At 37.6% G+C, this 20,564-nt stretch overlaps 1 protein-coding gene and 1 long non-coding RNA gene across 4 annotated transcripts; both read right to left on the bottom strand.

Moving 5' to 3' along the window:
- Positions 1–2,761: 2,761 nt before the first annotated feature.
- On the bottom strand, positions 2,762–6,147 carry LOC103991365 (auxin-responsive protein IAA17). Its single transcript, XM_009410791.3, has 5 exons — positions 5,490–6,147; positions 4,748–4,977; positions 4,096–4,237; positions 3,674–3,735; positions 2,762–3,083 (listed from the first exon to the last, which is right to left on the bottom strand). Exons 1-5 carry the CDS (start codon positions 5,984–5,986, stop codon positions 3,046–3,048), a joined length of 969 nt encoding a protein of 322 aa, XP_009409066.1. The 5' UTR covers positions 5,987–6,147; the 3' UTR covers positions 2,762–3,045.
- A 3,669-nt stretch (positions 6,148–9,816) lies between these two features.
- Positions 9,817–19,857, bottom strand: LOC103991364 (uncharacterized). Of its 3 annotated transcripts, XR_010515027.1 has the most exons (5): positions 19,314–19,857; positions 15,184–16,064; positions 12,031–12,183; positions 11,618–11,728; positions 9,817–11,543 (listed from the first exon to the last, which is right to left on the bottom strand). It is a non-coding gene; the product is annotated as an uncharacterized LOC103991364 (long non-coding RNA). The 3 variants fall into 3 exon arrangements; XR_010515028.1 differs by having other exon boundaries at positions 9,817–11,555; positions 15,184–19,857; XR_672210.3 differs by having other exon boundaries at positions 15,184–19,857.
- Positions 19,858–20,564: the final 707 nt, after the last annotated feature.

Here is a 20,564-nt window from a genome sequence, read left to right as displayed (position 1 = left end):
AATGACCAGGTCGAAATTATTGGTCTTTGGAATTGCTTTACATGATATTCATATTAGAAGTTATAGTTGGGGATTGTAACACGACCATTTTGGCATGCAAATATTGCTCGAGTGATTGGTTGTGATAATTTGATACCCCTAAAGCGCTATATATTTTGGTCTCTTCTAACAGGAGAGAAGATGGTTGTACTCATTTAATTGAGTAATTTATTTTATTTTCTTATGAAAAAAAAATCTATAGAAAAAAGAAAAACATAAGTGTCATTGGATCAGTTCAGCTAAATAATCTATTCTCAGTAGTTTGAAGCATTTTATTTTCCTTTTTTTGCATTGTGATAGATACTTCATTCGTTCAATTGTGATTCTAGTTGCATATAAGATATGTAATTTTATCTAAACGGATTAGACTAATGTGCTAGCTCAGAGAACAAGTATGCCAGCAAATGCTTTTTATATCAATTTATATGTTACCACAAAAGACTGAGAATAAAAGAGGACCTGCCAGGCTTTTGATTGAAAAATCCTTGAATGTTTGTCGTCATGTAGCCAATTAATTAGCTTGGAGAATGAAATAGAGCTACACTGATTGAACAACAATGACGATTTAACTATTTGATGAATCTTTTCTATCTTTTAGTAGAACAATAATCACTAGTTAAATCAAAATCTTCTTTAATTGTTTCCAATGAATCAGCTTTGTAAGGCCACCAAGCTCTTGTGCAGAATTTTTCTTGGCTCAGCAAGAAGAATGGTTGGGAGTGAGATCATATCAGTAGTGGTTGCCATGGTGCATTGGATTCACGGGGGAGCTAACCTTGTCTAACAGGTTATTAACTTAGCCTTCATCCTTTGTTCTCGTGTCTTTGTACCACAATGTTGTAGAGGGAGATTTGCAGTGCAAAGGTTGGTATTTGATTCAAAGATGACGTGAACAGAGTTATATGTTAAGCCAGCATATAACTCAAGACTTGATCGGATTGTGTCCCATCCGATTTTGATAACTACGCTTACATAACAGATGAGGATGAACCAATTGGGATCAAAGATGAGTCAGCCAAAGCAAGAGAGATTTCTTATGCTTGTGATAGGTGACACGGCTATTGTCCTCAGTATCTTCCTCATCAATGCTTGGTTGGCTTGATGCAAAAATGTCATGATCTGGGCCATGTATCCTGGCCCAATTTAGAAGACAGATCAGGTCTTGATTGCTCATTAGACTAGGCTACATTTACTACACCACTCACTAATAGACAAAATCCAAATAGTCTTGATAAACTTGATTCTCAACCACATGCATGCATGTAAACTACTGTTTAAATAAACAGTATCATCTCACAGCCTGTGAGTTAAAAAAAGGTTCAGATTGTAAGAGGTTGTTACTATCATCTCACAGCCTTCCTTTGTCACAAAAGAACAAAGGGAAGAAGCTGAAACCCTACTTGTGTTCCAAGGACAAGAAACAAGTAAACGAATAATGCTTACTTCAGTAGTTGTGTATCTCAGGAGAAAGAGATAAACACAAGTAAAAGAGGTTGTGTCTCAGTAATCCTTGGCCAAAGTCAACTACACGGGTCATCAGTCAGTCAGTCAGTCAGTTCAGAGACAAGGATGCTGTCAGCAATGGCCAGTAGGGGATGTATCAGTCACCATCTAACGGCCACTCCTAGCACTAAATGAAGACTGTCCCCTCACCCACCTCCAATGCAGGCCCCTCACATGCCCTCTCATCCATCGCACGATGCCATATTGTGATTGACACCTTCTCCCTCCCTCTCCTCCCCACCGTTCATGTCTTCCCATCATCGTCACTGCTTTGGCAGGGTCAGCAGTCATGGTTCTGATGTATTTGAGTGCATCAGCAGCCATCAATGGATGCCCTAGTTTGTTTTGGTCAATGTGCAGCTTCTTTTAAGAAGCTTCAGAGGACTCACTCTACTTGCAGGTGATACACTCTTAGTTCAAGCAGCCTTTCTGGCTCTGCAAAAAGGCACACTCAGTCATATCTACCTATGGAGAGAGAGAGAGAGAGAGAATACACCAGTCAAAAGCATAGAACAGATATGGATTGCAATGCTCGAAGTGGCCACCAACAGAGAGACATCATATGAAGAGAAAGCGGAGTGAGGCATCATTTCTAAGGAGGAAGTCTGATTCCCAGGGGGTAAGAAAAAGCCTAATTATAAGGGAACACAAACGCACTCACCAAATTTGCACTGCCCTATATTTAATTGGAAGATGAAATGATGGTTTTAGGAACCTGTGAACTCTTCTGCAGACAATATCATGGCCCTAAAAGAGCACAGCAAATAGATGGTGGTGGTCTGTCTCCACACAGCACAGCCTCTCAAATAAAGCTGGCCATGGAGTTTGACTTCACCATGCAGGTCTAGTACTGGGAAACAGAAGGCCTGAATGGAAGTATCACTACAGTTGGAGGACCAGAAACAGGGAAATTAGGCATGAGGCTTTTCAGACGAACAATCACAAAGCCATTTATCTCGGAAGAATGAGAAGTCAGAAATGAGACACAGGAACATCTGCACTTCAAGAGCAAGCGAAACCTAAAAGAGGTGGTTTATGAGGTGGGGTATGACCTCAACATGACCAGAGAAGAACACAAGGCAAGAGGTAGCATTGTAGCCAATTCACCATCCGAATGCAGTTCATTCAGATGCACTTTTAACCTTTATGTCCTTATCAGAGGTGTGGACATTTGTTGGGTGACTTCCATTGTTAGGTATCAGACGAGAGATAAAAGACATTGTAAACAGCAGTCTCAAATAGGACACTTAAATTATAACAGTTGCAAACAGCAAGCCAAATGTTCAGACATACAACAATAGCAAGACAGACATACAAACACCAAATTCACAATCATAAATAGCTTATATGATCCTAGGGAATCTTAGCTAACAGAGTCTTAGTAGCAAACTATGCAATATGATAGATATATGATGGTTGCCGGTGGCCTTGTTAAACATTTCGGAGGCCCCTACGGAGGCACCTGATTCATGTTTGATTTCATAGAAGGGTCGGCGATGGCCCCTAGTTACGGTTCTTGCATTTCTCCATGGCCCTTGGAGCTGTAAGAATAAGGACCACATTTGGTTAGACATTCTATCATAACGAAAACAGAGGTAAATATAAGAAGAAGATTTTAACCATAGGTTTTACTTCCAATAAGTAGACGCATTTTCTGATCAAAACTCGAACACAGGTAGTGGAGCTTCACCTTGTAGCAGTATCTTTTACCACAAAGGTGGTAGAGTTAAGACAATAAAGCACATTTTTTGAGCAGTGGGTTGATTAGAATATGGCTATCAAGAATTAGGGATTAATGAATACACAAAAAAATATACAATGAGACCTAAATGATTCATGATGTATCGACGACTATCACATGAGTCTGTTCTGTATCAGGTGGAAAACGATTAGCATAACACATCACGATATAATCTTAAATCAGCTATCGAACATATCTACATACCTATCACAATTTCAAATGTAAAAGTTGGCTGACTACTCATATGGGAATAGACTTTAACAATCCAAAAAAGCTTCATATTTCTTCTATTAACTAATGTTACATGCAGTTAAGTAACCAGACGTCTATTTGTACATATATAATTTTGGATAGAGCAATTCTGTACACCGGTTTAATCTTTGTACTCACCAAGTCCAATTGCATCTGAACCCTTCATTATCCTCAGCCTCCTGCAAGAGTCGATGAACATCCTGAAATTTCAAGTAAAATATCAGCAGTCAATGATCAAGCAGCAATAGACACATCAAATCTGCCATAAAAAGAAGAAAAAAACTCACTACCTAGAATAAAATTATTGGAGATCGAATCATTCACTAGTCACCTGTGAAAAATAAGTTCAAGCTGAACTAGACCATGGGAATATACAACCTAAGTCTCGATTATCAGTTTTTATTTGCGTCAGATATCTCAAATGGGTAGCAGTCGATACCAAAACATATGCAAAACTGGAAAAGGATGATTAATCTGTAGTAGAAACTAAATGACATGTTTACGATCTGTATTCTTTCGACTATAGCTATAAAGTTCACATCGAGGAATATTGTCCTTACTCCCATGGCACATCTCCGACAAGCATCCAGTCACCATCTTTGTCTTCACAAGTGAGCACATATTCGGAACCACTCAGAAGATCCATCAACCTGCTCTCGGATAACCCATCTCGGCTTGGTATTGCATGAGAACCGCACTGGCCTGGAGTAGCACAAATTACAAAAAGCAAGTAAACTCCTCGTAATGCCAACACACAAACTTTTCAACTTCGGAACAATAGAGGAGATGAACAAGAACTCTGCTTCAGCATTAAGAACATCATACAGTTCTACAGTGTTTCACAAAGTAATGATTCGGTCTCAAATAAGTCAAAGAAGGGTCAGAGAATTTTGAAATAAAATTAAGAACTCGTTTGATCTGATGAACACTATCGTATTATCATAGATGCAGCTAAATTTTATTTCTTAAACAACATACGGATGGCGTGATCCTCTTAAATCATGTGAATCACAATATAAGTGTAGCCAATGCAAGATATCAGCCTGACTGAATCGTTTAAACAGCATAAAAAAGAAAACCCATACAGATCTAAGAAAATAAGTGACTGAATTTTGGCAAGAAGTACAACAAAACGTTTACTCTTAGAAAGAGAGAAAATCATGAAAATTCTGTGAATCATAAGAGCAAAAATGGAGAAAAGCCACAGCTCACCGATGGTGAAGCCACTGAACATCTTCTCGAGCGCCACGGAGAACTCGTTATAATTGTTGTACGTCTTCAGGTCAACTTTCCTAAGATACGGTGCTCCATCCATGCTGACCTTGACATAAAGACATCCTAGACCTTGTTTTCCATCGGCATCTTCCTTGTTCTTTGATGGATTTGTTGCCATAGTGTTCTTACGGTAGCTGCGGATCGGTGGCCAACCTACCACCTGTGCCCTGTTCCAGTTTTTACTCATCATTAGATGTGCTCATCAGATCAAAACAAGACTAGCCTAGTTAAAATCTCATCCCCAGTTGCGGAAAAAGTTTGTCCCAACCAAATCAGGTTATCCTTCAAAGTTCACAGAGAACATTAGGAACATCAAACAATAATTTGAGAAGTTCAGCAAAGACAATCTTTAGATCAGGAATTGGATTAGATTCATGGCATATCCAACTTCTTATCCATGTGCAAATGCAGCCCGTAATTTTGAAGTGTGTAGCTACTAAAGATCTACAACTACAAATCAGAGAGAGCAAGAAACTAGTTTTCTTAGCAACCTTACGATCTCCCGTAATTTAAGAAATCAAGTAGAACAAATTTATATTTTCTTTTTGAGTAGTATTATCACCTTAGAACATGTAGAAACATGCTTTCTGAGATAAACAACACGCATCATATATGACGGAGGAAACGAAACAATATAAAGATGCAAATTTCAGCTCCGGCAGCGGTTGGAGACACTTACTTGGCAGCAGGCGCGACGCCACGATCACTACTACCAGCAGAATTCCCAACCTGTGCAGCGGCCTTCCGCTCTTGCCCGGCCGCCTTCGCCACCACATCCTTGCCGGCGTTGCCGTGCCCGGGCAGCAGCCCCCCGCCACCGTTCTCCCCTCTCGGCGAGAACAAGGCGCCACCTTTCCCGCCCTCCACCTCGGATCCGCCCCCTCCGGCAGCGAGGCCCCACTTCCCCGCCCCGTCGATGGCGTCAGAGAACCCCCTCTTGGCGCCGGAGACGAAGACCTTAGGGAGGCGCCCCAGGGTGAGGCCAACCTCGTCCTTCCGTTCAGCGGGCTCCGACCCAGGAAGGCCCAGCCTCAGCTCCGTATCCTTCAGGTTGAGAGCCCCGTCCTCGGCTCCGCCGCCGCCAATGCCGGCGGCGGCGGCGGGGCAGTGGAGCTCCGAGAGACCTATGTAATCATGCTCGAGAGGCGGTGATCCGCAAAGAGAGCCAGCGACCATTAAAAGTGGTGATCTTTGAGAGAGAGAGAGAGAGAGAGAGAGTACACAAGAGAGAGAAGAGAAGAAGAGATAGAGGTAGCGAGGAAGACGAGTATATTCCAAAGCGCTGAGTAAGGAAACGGAGGAGAGGAAGAAGAAACGAGATGTCTTTTACTTCGATTTGGGTCGTAATGTGTACATGAAGAGTATAATACTTCACGTCATCGTCTAATCATGTCATTGTAATGGAGGCAAAAAAATGATGATAAATGTCATTTTATTTTCGTGCATGTGAAAGAGATTATTAATGCTTTTATTTTTTTTTTGAATTAATCTACCGACAAAACACTGTGAGTTTCCGGCGGTGTCTCAATTAACTTTTCTTCTTTATATTTTTTTAATGGAATAATTAATACTATAACCTATTAATAGCTTTGTTTACTGGAAAGGGTAGACTAGTGTGGGTAACTACACGCGCCGCTCGGGTGGGCAGCCGCACGTTGTGCTTCAATAAAATACTTGGAAATTAACTGGATATTAAAAGAAAGACAAAAACAACAACAACAACAAAAAAAAAGTGGGGAGATTTGGTAGATCTGTCTACTTTCTTTTTTCCTCATAGAAAAAGGTTAGAAATTGTAGCAATGCATGTGGACTGAAGGAAAAAACAAAAGAGAAAAGGTTAGAAATTGTGTGTATATTTTTTTTGGTTGAAAACTTTTATGATAATTGTTTAAGAATTCAAATAATACAGAGACATATTTTTTATCTTATCTTAATGTCAGTATTCATTGCTCACATATATTTTCTCATTCATATCTGAACAATGAAGATAAGGAAAAAGCTACTGCTTAGAAATTGGGTATATATATTTTTTGGCTGAATAATTTTATGATAATTGCTTAGGAATTCAAATAATACAGAGACACATTTTTTATCTTATCCTAATGTCAGTATTCAATGCTCACATATATCTTTTGTGGCAGTGTGACTACTCAATTAAGATAATAAGGAAAAAGCTACTGTTTAGAAATCAGCCTAATTGATCAAACATCTGTAAGTAACTATATTCTTCATAATTGCATGGTTCTGATTGCAATTGGTTTAACTATGCCCACTTGATTTTAAATATGTGTACTGAATTATTAAGCTTAGTTGATTCCATGGGATAGATCTATAATACTTGGTATATTATATATGGCAGTCTCCTTTAATACCTACCTAGGATACTGCATCAAGTTGATATAATATAGATTAGCATCAAATGCATACAATTTCTATTTCTGTGCTGCAAACAATTTAGGCAGTAAGTAATTCGATGAACTTCAATAAGACACCATTATAGTTATGATGACTTGTTTGTTTGTCTGAAATATAAGATTCATAAAGTTAAGTTGAATTCAGATCATGTTTCTTGTGTACGTCTAAAGTGACATAGATGTATGACATGTTAAAGCAATTTGTCAGCCAAAAGACACAGCACTCTACCAAATACATGCACCTTTCAGGCCTCTACGCTATGCTAACCAAGGAAATGGACAAGAATTAATAATCCTTATAGAATATTTTTATTTCACTCATTTTAAGATCAATTTTATTTCATAATAGTTGAAAGAGAAAATAGAAGAAAAATAGCACACGGAAGCTTTCAGAATTACCTTTCACCATATTGGAATGGTGCCCAAACTTAGACAGAGAAAAGCCAAAAGGGAATTTGTTGTTTTGCCATCACCAAGGCTCTGACCAAGAAAAAATGTCTCTCATCCTTTTCTTTTCTGCTAAACCTTTCACATGAGAATTAACATGTCAGTAAGAAGAAAGATTCAAATGAAGAGGAGGACTGTCTTTTCCAAGAAAATTTTGTGAACAAACATTTGAACTTTTCTTCAAAACATTTCAGTCAAAATGTAGCAAATAATATCATTGACAGTATGGTAAATATACATAACTAAATGCTTAATTCAGAGTTGACCAATGGTAAATATTGGTTCAGATTTCAACAGTGTGATCCACCGATGGCATGTCTAGTGTTTTACGTTACTCTTACCATCATGCCATCAAATCAGACAGCATGCCAAGTACCCAAACATTTAGAACGAAACAATAGCTACTCAAAAAATGTCACAAGTAGAGCCATATGCAGCAACAAGAAAGGGAACTATTGGATCTACTGCATACTGTTTAAATTAGTGATCGAAATCATGATAATGTAGGCCACTAGATCCAAACTTTTTTTGTTAGGGGCATTAATTTACAATCTATGTCGCCAAAAAGCAGCTTTACAACCAACATAACCTCGATTAAAGCATAAGAATGTCCCCTTTGCTAATAAATATTTCCCATTGACCCGCTAAACTAGTAGGTGTGTGTCCACAAAGTGATACATTATTGGAATGAGGACCTGCTGATTGTACTGAAAAATTCTCCTAGGGGTGCTTGAGATTGTAGTGCTATGATATATCATTTCACCAGGTCCCTGTTGATGTCTAAGCATGGCATGTTTCATAAACAGCTGAAAATTTTGTGGGTGCTTGAGATTGTAGTGAAAAATTCTCCTAGGGGTGCTTGAGATTGTAGTGCTATGATATATCATTTCACCAGGTCCCTGTTGATGTCTCAGCATGGCATGCTTCATAAACAGCTGAAACTTTTGTGGGTGCTTGGATCTTCTGGTAGATCTCAAATCCTCAAAAATGTATTAGCTATAAGAAAAAAAGTGAAGAACAAGGCACAAGAGACATTATTAGGTAATGAAGATAAACTGCTTGTCAAGCTCCTAAAAACAGGTACAACGGCAAACAAGAAACATGATGGCTTCAAGTAAAAGTTAACAGTTTGCATTGCCATTATTATCTAGCTAAAATATTTAGTAACATTTGTTTTCCAACTCCTACAGTAGCAATCACTTAAGCCAATCTACAATTCTAAACCTCCATAATGTGTTTCTATCCAGTAAGTTAACAAACAAGAAAATACCAACATTAATCATCATGTTACTACCAGACTAGATCATGTATATTTCTCCATAATAAAGGGACATCTTCTACCAAGAAAAAGAAAATGAAAGATATATCAGTAATATTGAGCTTAAATCCTACAACAAAATTAGTCAGATCAGAACAACGAAAGCCTTGTTAGTGGACAATCCTATAGCAGTTTTTATCTGTCCTGTTGGGACTTTTTTTTCCCTAACTTTGGCCCCAGAACACAACACATGCTCATCTCCTTTTGTTCCCATTTGATGCTCTCTGCCCCTCAACCTTGGTCCACCCTTGTCCCCCACCATCCCTGCACCGGGATCCACTTAGCCCCACAAGATAAGCCCCGCATCATTCTCCATCTTTTAACAATCGTAACTGAAGGAACTAGTGTCTCCACCCTAAGACTAATTAATCCTTTAATTTTACTAACTCCTACAATAATTTATAACCGGGTTAATATCATATCAGAATCTAGTGTCAGGTGTTCTGCTCTGGTATATTAGCTGAAGTCATCATTGTAAACTTTTCTAAAAGAAATAATCATTGTAAAAAGTATATTACAATCAACAGAGCACCATGTCAGACATTTGAAGTTATGGGACACCATATGTGTCATTTTTTCTGTTCCAAAGACTCATATATTAGCATTAATTAACTTTTTCAATTGGACTAAGATTATGTAATAAACAAAAAAAAGTTATCCTTAACATATCTTTTTTCTATCCAGATTCTTTTTGAGTTCATGCTCTATTATACGAACAAGGAATCCAAAATGTGAACCCCACATCTTTCTAGTAATCTTTTACTGTAGCAGCTAAAAATAACTTAGTTAACATAGTTTTCTTGCTTAAGGTTATAATTATTACCTTAATGGCTGGACAAATAACAGCAATTTCAAGTGCCTCTCAAGAGAATCATTAGTTGAGGGGTTTCTTTCTTCCATATAGATCAACATTATTTGATAAATAAGCATCACTCTGGAACCATCTTGAGATAAGGAGGATCTGAAACTAGGAGTGGCTTTCACTTCCCACATCTAATCTTCATGATCATTTGATTGGTCTAAGACCAAAGTATCAAGCATGCTCCTTTGCCAAAGGAAAGAAGGCATCACAAGAACATGCCTAGGAAAGCTGGTAGCCCCATGGAATTCAAGATTCCGTTACATGCATCTATTGCGTCGGCGCCAACTTCAGATCCAATAATTGAGATTGATAACATGATGGCAGTCACTTGAACGATGTGCTCGTGGACCGAGTTGCCGGTGGTGGCACAGTGGAATCCAGAGAAAGATTTGGGCTACATGATACAGAATGAGCACCAACGTAGTTGTCGAATTGTAGGTGGAAGGGGACCTCCTTTGTTGGTGGGTTGTGTAACAGAGTGATTAGAAGTCTCCCTCAGCCTCCTCTTTCTTACAGTTCCTGATCTAATTGGAAACCATTCCACAGTAGCAATGGGTTCCCTTTTGGGACCCAAGATTGGATATTTTCTTGGCCTCCTATGGTTGACGAGATAAGGTGGACCAAGAGACTCCTCTTTTAAGTAGTGTCACCAACAGTAGCATCAATAACTTTTTGTGTGCTGATAAGCATGGAAGCAATGCTGCAACAATGCGACCCCTTCTACCACCAATATCCCCAAACTGGGATCTGGTAGAAGATAGAATCATGTCATGTTACCGAATTTTCTATCTTGTATTAAACATCTGCACTGTACTGAATTCGATGCAAGGCCCAGCCAAATGTAATCTTAGTTTATAAATCATACTATGCTCCAAACCTCCAACAAATTTTACCTTGAGTATTCTGGCCTTTCAACTTATGAATTTGTATTCCCATAGTTGAGCATCCCTGTGATAAGTGTAGACAGCAGGTTACGAAGTCCCTTTAAAAATTTATCCTCAATGCACTGCCATCTGCAGACAGAAGGAAGATAACCTTCTCGATTCGTTGGAGATAAAAATGAGCTCAAATCAGTGAGACCCACCTTCACTATTCCAACACGGAGGCTACAGTAATCCCCGTTGCACCCAACAGTGATTGTACCATCTTCAAATGGTGCATGGCCACTGTTACTTGAGTGGTGGGCTCAAGTGCAGACCGCAAAGTGGAGTTGAATCAAGAGGTGGAGTACCATCATATCACATGGCTTCTCTTAAGGGGTGAGGCAAGTGGTGGTAGGCCTCCATGGTGTTCCTTCAAATGGGCTGCATTGATTGCAAGTCAGACTGGCACCAGAAAGAGTCAACAGCTTCAACAAAGTGAGAAATAGGATATGACCCCTCGTCTCCGGCTTTGCATTGTGCAGCTCGACTCAAAGTGTTTTGCTTTCGATGATTGCCAACGATACTTTGAAAATCACTTACCATTATTAGCATGCTTGCCCCAATCTTTTGTCAAGTGTGTCACCTTTTGTTCGGTATTGCGAGCCTGTGAATTCTTCTTTTAGGCTGCCACTAGCTGAAGACTCCGAAAACATCCTAGCTGATAGTATTGGATGAAAAATATGAAACCTTCACTCACAGTACATCCTATCGCTTTCAGATATCTAGCATCTCAATTTCAGGTAACAGGTGGCATCTAGAGAAACTGGACCTGTCACAGGCACTATAGGCAATTAGTTAGTTGAGGCTATAACACTTGATAACAGCATATGAAAACAACTCTACCTTGAAGAACCAAGCCACCAAAATGAAAAGAAGTCGGAAGCGCTTGTTAGCAGGCTGCGATCTCTGATGTCAGTCATCACTCCGGCAAGGGCTTCACCTAGTTTGTAAAAGCTGAACAACACAAGATGATAAATGGAAGTCACCTTCATAAACCTCAGTCTTAGTCTTAGGATTTCTAGCATGTAAAATCTGTTTGGTAGCCATGTCTGGAGAGGACCAACAGTGTCATCTAATAATCCAGACATTGATATCAAGGACTGCAAACATAGAAACCGTTCATGTCTTTGTTGCCAAATAGATGCCAACACTGAATTTTCAGGAGTCTCTATTTTATTAGCCAAAGAGATGGAAAAAGAGAGCGGCCAAGAAGATGGTGGATGATTCAGTGGCTCATGGAAGTCGAGGGTCTTTACCTCTATTTCTCTCTATGCTCCTGCTCGGATGAGGTCCATGTCACAGAAATGGCGGCAACTAGTGAAATGATTGTGAGACGTGTGCAGCTGAAATCTCCAGTAAGCAAATCATAAGCTCTTGGTGGAGCAATCTCGGTAAGGAAGAGATATACACTGAAAGAGAAAACATGCTTGGGTGAATTCCAATTTGGCATTTGTTGTCACAATATCTTTCAGCCCTTCCACTTGATAAAAGTTTGTACTATAACAAAGATTCTTATATCAGCAAAAATACAAAGAGATTCTTACAAAAGCATAAACCTGTATCCGATTCATCTATATGACAAAACCTTCCTGATAAATCAAAACCTATCTAATCCAAATATAGATTGTTACTATGCAGGAAAAGTCACTTAAGTGGGTAATAATTAGTGCAACAAATAAAAGAAATTAGAATGGAAGAGACGAGATGTTATTAGGACAAGATCTTTGAAGACAGAAGCCAAAATGTTAAAAAAACAAGAAAGAAATTAGAACTAACAAGAGCCAACCAACCATCCAGAAACCTTTTTTGATTGAATCCAAGTGTTGTATGGCTTGATAATTGACATGCTAGATATTGATACAATGCTTAAATGTTGTCCTGACCATCCAGGATCCCACAACTGGATAACTATTGTTTCTCCTATTGGCTGAACTTTCTTTTATATTAATCTAAATACTTCTAGAAATCCTTCTGATTTGTTAAAGGTGCTACTGGATATATACAAGGATAGGATTGGGGGATACTTCATTTAGACTTCTAAACCAACGGTAAAATAAATCACAACTAATATGATTAAAGTAACTACTAAAGCAAAACTGATTGTCCTACTAAATCTCAAATTCACATCTTAACTAGAGTAAAGTAGGTTCAAACATTAAACTTTACTCATATCAGTTTCTTATTTGGAATGGGCTGCATAAACCTATAACACAATTATGTATTAAAGTAACATGACCAACAACCACTAATTTGAGGCCAGTAATTCTGACAGATTATTTTCAAACCTACACTTTGAATTGTCTGGAATTTTGCTAAGTTAAATCACTTTGGCATTCTAGGTCAACATCAGACTGGATAAAGATTAGTGGAAATGAGTCACGACCGACTTATAATATGTACGTCCCTCTTTTCCTGCTTCCTCTTTCAATCACAAATTTGGAACAGGCTTGCTTTCCATCAACATTGTTGCCTTTGATATCTTTGGCTTCAATAGAATTCTTCACTACTCATCTAAAGCCCACTGCCAAACTGATGAAGTAAACTTATGCCACTCCATAATCCAAATGGTTGAGTGGGATTAGCAAAACAATGAGGAACAAAATAATGGTGAAGTGCCAAGACCAGTAATATGAGAATATCCTTCTTGAAAAGATTTAGCAGTGTTCTGATGGACATATTCCTTGCAATTAGCATATAAAAGCAAGGTTCGTAATATCGTACCGGTATTTCGATCTGGGCTCGGTACTGGTATGGTACGGTATATCGAGCAGTACACCCGGGTGTACCGAGCACTGTAGCACTGCTACATTACTACAGTACTCTCGGACCGGTAACAATCGGTCCATGTACCGACAATCTGTCGGACCGATATGTACCGCCCGTATCGGGCGGTATGGCTCGGTACGGCAGACCCTGTATAGAAGTATACTCAATTAAGTTCAACAATAAAATATTCATACATGGATGCTTGAAACTACAAAAGCATTCTCCAGTGACCACTACCCGACAAAAGCCATTTGATTATCAGATGCACCTTGTTCATTCATTGGAATATATACAAACCATCAAAGTCCTAATCTTCATATTCTTACAGATAAGTATAATGTGAGTGGGAATTCATCAGGAAGAATTGAATCTATTCCCATAGCACATTAACAGAATTTTTAAGGTCCCGCAAAATCCAGATTTATTCCCTTTTCTGGTAGGTCCAATAATTCACTTTTTCATGAGATTGGCAACTTCTGCATCAGTCAATGTTGGTTGGTTAAACTGGCTGAATAAACCGAGCAGCCTTGACTAAGCAAGCCAAGTTGACTGTGTATTGGACATTTGTCATCATAGCTTTATTCATTCACAATACCAACCAGAATTAGTACTTTGTTCCATTTTATCTTTTTATAGTAGCACAACTAAAGGGCTTCATACTGTTCATCTAATAACGGTGATCTAATGGAGATTACTGTTCAGGTCCTTGCACTTCTAGAGATTCAAGGGATCAAGATTCAAGAGTATACAATATTATATAAATGCAACTTTTCCACTCCATAATTTTCATAGATGGTATATCTAGAGAGCTGGTCTTGCGGTGCTTATTCATGATTGTAAAAAAGATGCAATATTGATCATGCATTTTTTATGTCTACACCCAAAAATAAAATTAACTTTGCAACTAAGAACTTTGTCAAAATGTATGCTATGTGTTTATTCACAACTGTTCAAATATGTGATATTTATAATGCATTGTTTATGTCTACGTCCAACAATAAACTTGTTAACTTTGCAGCTAAAAATTTAAAATTACAAAATAGATGCTACATGTTTCTATTGCTAACATACGATTATAATGATTCTCAGAAATTTCTTCCTTGTGTTGAACACCATCTACCTTAACTCAGGTGCTTTTGCAATATATTAGAAATCTACTAGATCTTCAGATCCAAGACCACTGGATATCATTTTACCTAAGAAAATATTTTACATACTTACACAAACCAGATCACCTAACATAGACACTTCAATGATAAAATCAGAGCCAACAAAATGAAAAGAGAAAAGCTATAGACACCAAACTTTAAAACAACACTAAGTTTGGAGAAGATATATATCATAAATAGACTTAAGTTGCATAAATTATGATTGGAACAGGTAATGCAATCTAATTATCAGAGAGCAGTTCCTATAATTAGTAAAGACCTGCCAGCCAAAAGATATATCTTGTAGAATATGTTGCCAGAGCTACATCCTCCTATTTAGGAACCAATTGCATAGAAGTATTACCACAACCAAAAGGTTCATATTGACAGGTCATTCAATCTAGAAATTAAGAGATCACAATGCAAAAGAGGATATATTGCAAAGAAACCACAAATTCACATACGTAAAATATTATTTGCTTGGAGAAGAACTACCATTTAAATGTTTGAAGATGAGCAACATTACGTTCCAATCAGCGATAAAAAGCTTCAGGCACGTCCACCAAAGTATCATGTAACATTTCATTGAGATTTAACCCACCATATTGCATCATGTTGAAGAATCTCTGAAACGTGTTCCATCAATGTTCGCTACGGAACCAACCAGACTAGAATCAACCGAATCAAGCCACAGCTAGATTGACAACAGATTTTGATTGTATGCTTTTGGGTTTCCCTTTTTATGGCCTAACTCTTTTCACAGTCACTACTCACCTCAGTGTTAAGCTCACAATCATCTGCCATGTATGATGGCCACAAGAGATTTATGGGAATGATGCAGCATTCCTCCAAAGCAAAGAAAAATCTGTTGTTTCTTCATTCATTCTTTTTAGTTTCCAGTTTTCTTCCCTTTTTCATCTAGTACCATCAGCAAAACAGCCTCTACTGAGATTCAGCATGGAACAACATGCAGCATGTGACATTCCAACAACTATGCATGCCACATGCAATGAATTCTTGACTCCTTAATTGTAACTATATAAAGATCCTAGTTCTAAAAACTTTGCATATGTTTAGCATTAAACATGAGAGGAATTCTAAAAATAAAAGAAGATATAGATATGAAAAAAGGTATTAAGAATGTGTAAAAACATACGAAGTGAAAAGCACACTAGTTCCAATATAGAACATATTAGCTAAAAGCATACAAATAAAAAGATCAAGATGACAGGGATAACCTACTCAAAGAGTGGAAATCATAGGCTAATGCCCCAAAAAGTTAACTACATCTACAAAGTACTAGAGAAAATTGCACTTCAAAAGAGCAGTGTCAACTTGATTGAGATGGCCATTTTTTCCAAGAACATGCCTCCAAGCTGCAGGAAGTAAGCCAACTAAAAGTTATTTCAATTCTCAAGAAGAGAAAAGGAAACCCCAAATATTCCAATACTTACACAATTGGAGTTTCTAATTATACAAACAAGGTTTCCTATTTTACTCATAGTATCATACTCTGAACATTAATAAGCAGAGACTTGATAACTAACACGATAACAGAATATATGAGTCCAAACTGACAGCTATCATCTGCATGGAGATCAAGAGAAGGAATGACATTCTCTTCCATAAGTGCTACAACATGTTTTCTCCCAGTTTTAGCCTGTGTATTGAGAATGGGCAGCTTAATCTATTCAAAATATAGCCATAATAAGAAGATCATCCACTTGACTAATATAACTACAGTATACAAATCATCCACTGAACTAAATAATAGCACGCTCAAAGTCTGGTAGAACAGAGGACAGGAAATTTAGCTCAAAGGATATTCCTAAGTCTTCATAGACATTATGATTACAACAGCACAACCGCCAACAAGGTCACCAGGTCAAGCAATATTACCCACAATCTTATACAAAGAGTTGCTTGGAGTATTTGCCTAAATTTATAAATTTAAGTATTCTTATATTATATTATACTATATTATATACATGCATATGTATATATATTTCTCCATATATGCAGCCTTCCCTCTACCTTAGAGAAGCTATTTTTGAGACTCAAAAATTGGCCACAAGGTTGAAAAGGAGCAAGCTTAGTGTTGTACCAAGGTCCACCCTAACACATGTATATATACATGTATATATGAAATCTCCAGACGAGAAAAAAAGAATAAATAGTTTGACATCTTTCTGATATGCGTACATAAATACATAGTAGATGCACAACTTAGCTATGACACATGGGCACATCTTAATTTGCAAAGGCATGATGATATAGCATGCATATGTGCATACAATAATCCATGGCTATGCCATGGTCATATATTTGACCAACCTAAATTCCAATTATCACCCCTTTAAAACATCATAAAGGTGTCCTTTTGAACCACTCCAGTAAGTTCATCACATGCCTCTTATTCAGAGAAACAGCCAGAATTTACACAGGCTGGAGGGGACACAAAGCTTAATAAATGATATCTAAAACATCGATAGGTAGATAGGGAAAATGGAGGTCTTCCCTCTCATTTAGAACTTCTAGTTGGAAGGTATCAAAGTTGATAAAAGAAATGAGAAGATAATATGAGCTTGGATACATCTTCGGAAGGCAAAAATGGTACACTAATAAATTAAGAAACAAATACACAAATCATGACAGAAATACACAGAAGTTAGCATCAATAGCTACATCTAGAGGTTAAACGATGAAGGCAACCATTCGAAAATGATGATACTTGACCAAAGTTCATGAGATTGAGATCAGTTCAAGAATGGTGATAGATGAAATTGAGATTAATATGCACCAACAGAATCATATTGTCTTATCAGATTTCATGAAATCAATTCAAAATGTCCATGATTGACCAAAAGTTGGCTATAGTCCAGAAGCAAAGAAACCCGTCAAACATTGATTGCGCCACAAAGAATCAGTAATGATAGAGATTAAGAGTAGCCAAAGCTCATTAATACCAATGATAATTTGTCAAAAGCAATTAGAATCAGCTAAAAATTAATCAAGTTTGATTAACTCTGCCAAGTCCAACTGGTTCCACAATTTCCCAAGGGTTTCAATATCAGTTGGGTGATTCGATCCACCATTGGAATAGGTCGATCCTACAAAACGTGGCACAAGCTTTTTGAGAATAAACATAATGCAGGGAAAAATTCTTTTGGCTAATTTGCGACAGCACATGACCCAAGAAAATCTCAAACCATGTGAGCCCTCCAATAGAGACGAGTACCATACTCAAGAACCAATGGTTTTACTGATCTAAAACAAGTTGGTGTAGTTTACTAACATCAGGAGAAATAAGATAGACTGTTCACATTTTGACTTGATGGTCAAAGTTCAACAAAACAAGGAGGTACTGTTTAAAAGGATTACCTACATCTTACATATAAGCCAAACCAAACTGGATAGTTTTGGGCAGCATAGAGAGCCAATCCAGACTGACATTCAAAATGGAGATATTGGTGGTCCCATTTGGTATACAGTTTCAATGTTATGAGTGTCACAAAGAAAAGTTGCTTTTAATAAACTACATCATGCCATATAAATGTCTTTCAACTTCAATAAATAATTATACATTTTAACAAGAATGGTCATTTGAGCCCCTAAAATACTCAACTAAATCATCTTATGTTATTAAAATATGGTTGGATAATTTAAAAAGATTTTGACTATAGTCTATCAGATTGAACATATGCAATCTAGATGCTGAATGACTTTGACTGAAAGAAGAACATGACTCTTGCCAAGAAAACAAATGTGATTTATGATTGGAATTATAAGCCCCAAAAGCACAGAGTTAGATCAAGGGCAGAAAAAGGTTTGACTACCCTACTCGTTCTCCCTCATAAGGGTTTCTTTTACAATTAGTTTCTGCTCTTTAAGATTCAAAATAATTTGATGTGAAGAAAGAAACCTAATTGTATCTAATTAATTTAATATTATAACAGACTGAAAAGGAGAAGTACAAGTACGAAAAGGTTAGTGCCTCTCTAATTTCAACAAGAATATTTGTAGCAGAAATACTGAAATCATTACCACCAATAACCATGTAAAACTTAAAAGAAGAAACGACATACATGTAAGAACCAACATATGGATACAAAATAAAAACTATAGTTTCTACAGTATTCAGCTCAACCTCTTAGATGATAAAGTGCATGATCAAAATCTCATTATCTAGATGTTGTGCTCAATTGCATGCAATTTTCGTTTCCTTGATTTATCATCTAAAATTTGCAACTTTACACGACTACAAGGAACCCATCCTAACTGATGGTAATTCTCTAATGTTCTAAAATATTGTTAGTAATCATCCCGATATCAGAAAAATCTAGCTCCAGAAAATACTTGATAAACATCATTTATTTCATTTGCAAAATTTAGCATATAGATATTAAGGTCAAACTAATAACACATAGAGAAGCAAGAGATTTATGAAACTATTGGTATGATTGCATAACAAAAGGGACGCGATTCAAAGTACATGTTTGATTGCTTTAATGAGGAAGAATTCAAAAGAAGTAGAAGAAACCTGGACAACATATTCGAAGTTGCATAAAAGAAGGAAACACACATGACGACGGGAAAAGAAGTAATATAAAAGAGGATCTACAAACCAATCCGTCACCAGGACTTATCCTCGTAGAGCGCAGTGAAAAGAGTCGAGAAGATGAGGTGGACGATCACAAACCCCTGCCAAGCCCTAGCTGTCATGGCCGCCACAGCCGGATCTGCCCGATGTATAACGCGATTCGATCTGTTCCAAATGCAAAGGAGGGGGGGTGGGGTGGGGATGGATATAAAGTTCCTACAGGGAGATCCCTCACAAGTGACCATGTCGGGAGGGATCAGTGTACCGCCATGTGCCAGCAGTGATCGTAGTGAAATGCTATGAATACCGATCCGGGGATAACAGATCCCGAATCCCCACAGTTGACTCCACTCTGGAGGCGGTAGGAGGTGAGGGAGGCGGTTCTTGGTGCCGGAGACGGCGGGGACAAGGTAGTTGGCCGCGATCGTCCGAGGAGGGTCGAGGAGACGGACGCAGATTCAAATGGAAGAGGAGAGACGGATGTCGCCATCGAGGTCGGTTGGGATCGACGCCGAGGACGCCGGAGGCGGTGGAAACGAGCGTGATCGAGTTGTGCGTCTCAACGGATTTTTTTGATCTATAACGGACCCTCGGTGATATTTGAAAGGAGTTTTTGCATATATATCCTTGTCTTTTTTAAAAATATCATGTATTTAAAATTCTAATATAAACATAAAATAAAACATTCAATTTTTTCTTAAATAACAAAAAAAAGAAACTATATTACTGCGCCAAAATATGGACAAAGCACAAACGGCCTATATTTTTACTTAGTTAATGATGAAAAATTATTGATGAATTCTGTATTGCATGTACAAAATAAATAAATATCGTCATTGAATCGTCATTGAATCGAGTTCTCCATGCGGTTTCTTTGATGCTTAGATCAATAACGCATGTACAAAAGCATGTATAAAATATATAAATATCATGGTTGAATTGAGTTCTCGACGTGGTTTCTTCAATGCTTAGATCAATACCGATAGAGTTATCTAATTGAAGACCTTTATTATCATAGTATTTTTTTATAATAAATTTAAAATGAATAAATATTATGATGTATGAACATAATATATATATATATATATATATATATATATATATTATTAGTATGAATATTTTTCCTATTATATGTGTTTGTGTTATTGCGTGTCTTATATTCATTGGTGTGAATATTTTTCTTGTCATCTACTTAACGAACAATTTTATGTCTCTCTATATAAACATATTATCGGCTAAGAATTCTGGGTCCGAATGGGTTGTTCCATTCAACCCA

The sequence above is a fragment of the Musa acuminata genome, chromosome BXJ1-7 (genome assembly GCF_036884655.1).
Source record: "Musa acuminata AAA Group cultivar baxijiao chromosome BXJ1-7, Cavendish_Baxijiao_AAA, whole genome shotgun sequence".
NCBI classification, from domain to species: Eukaryota; Viridiplantae; Streptophyta; class Magnoliopsida; order Zingiberales; family Musaceae; genus Musa; species Musa acuminata.
This window is presented reverse-complemented; position numbering and strand designations above follow the sequence as displayed.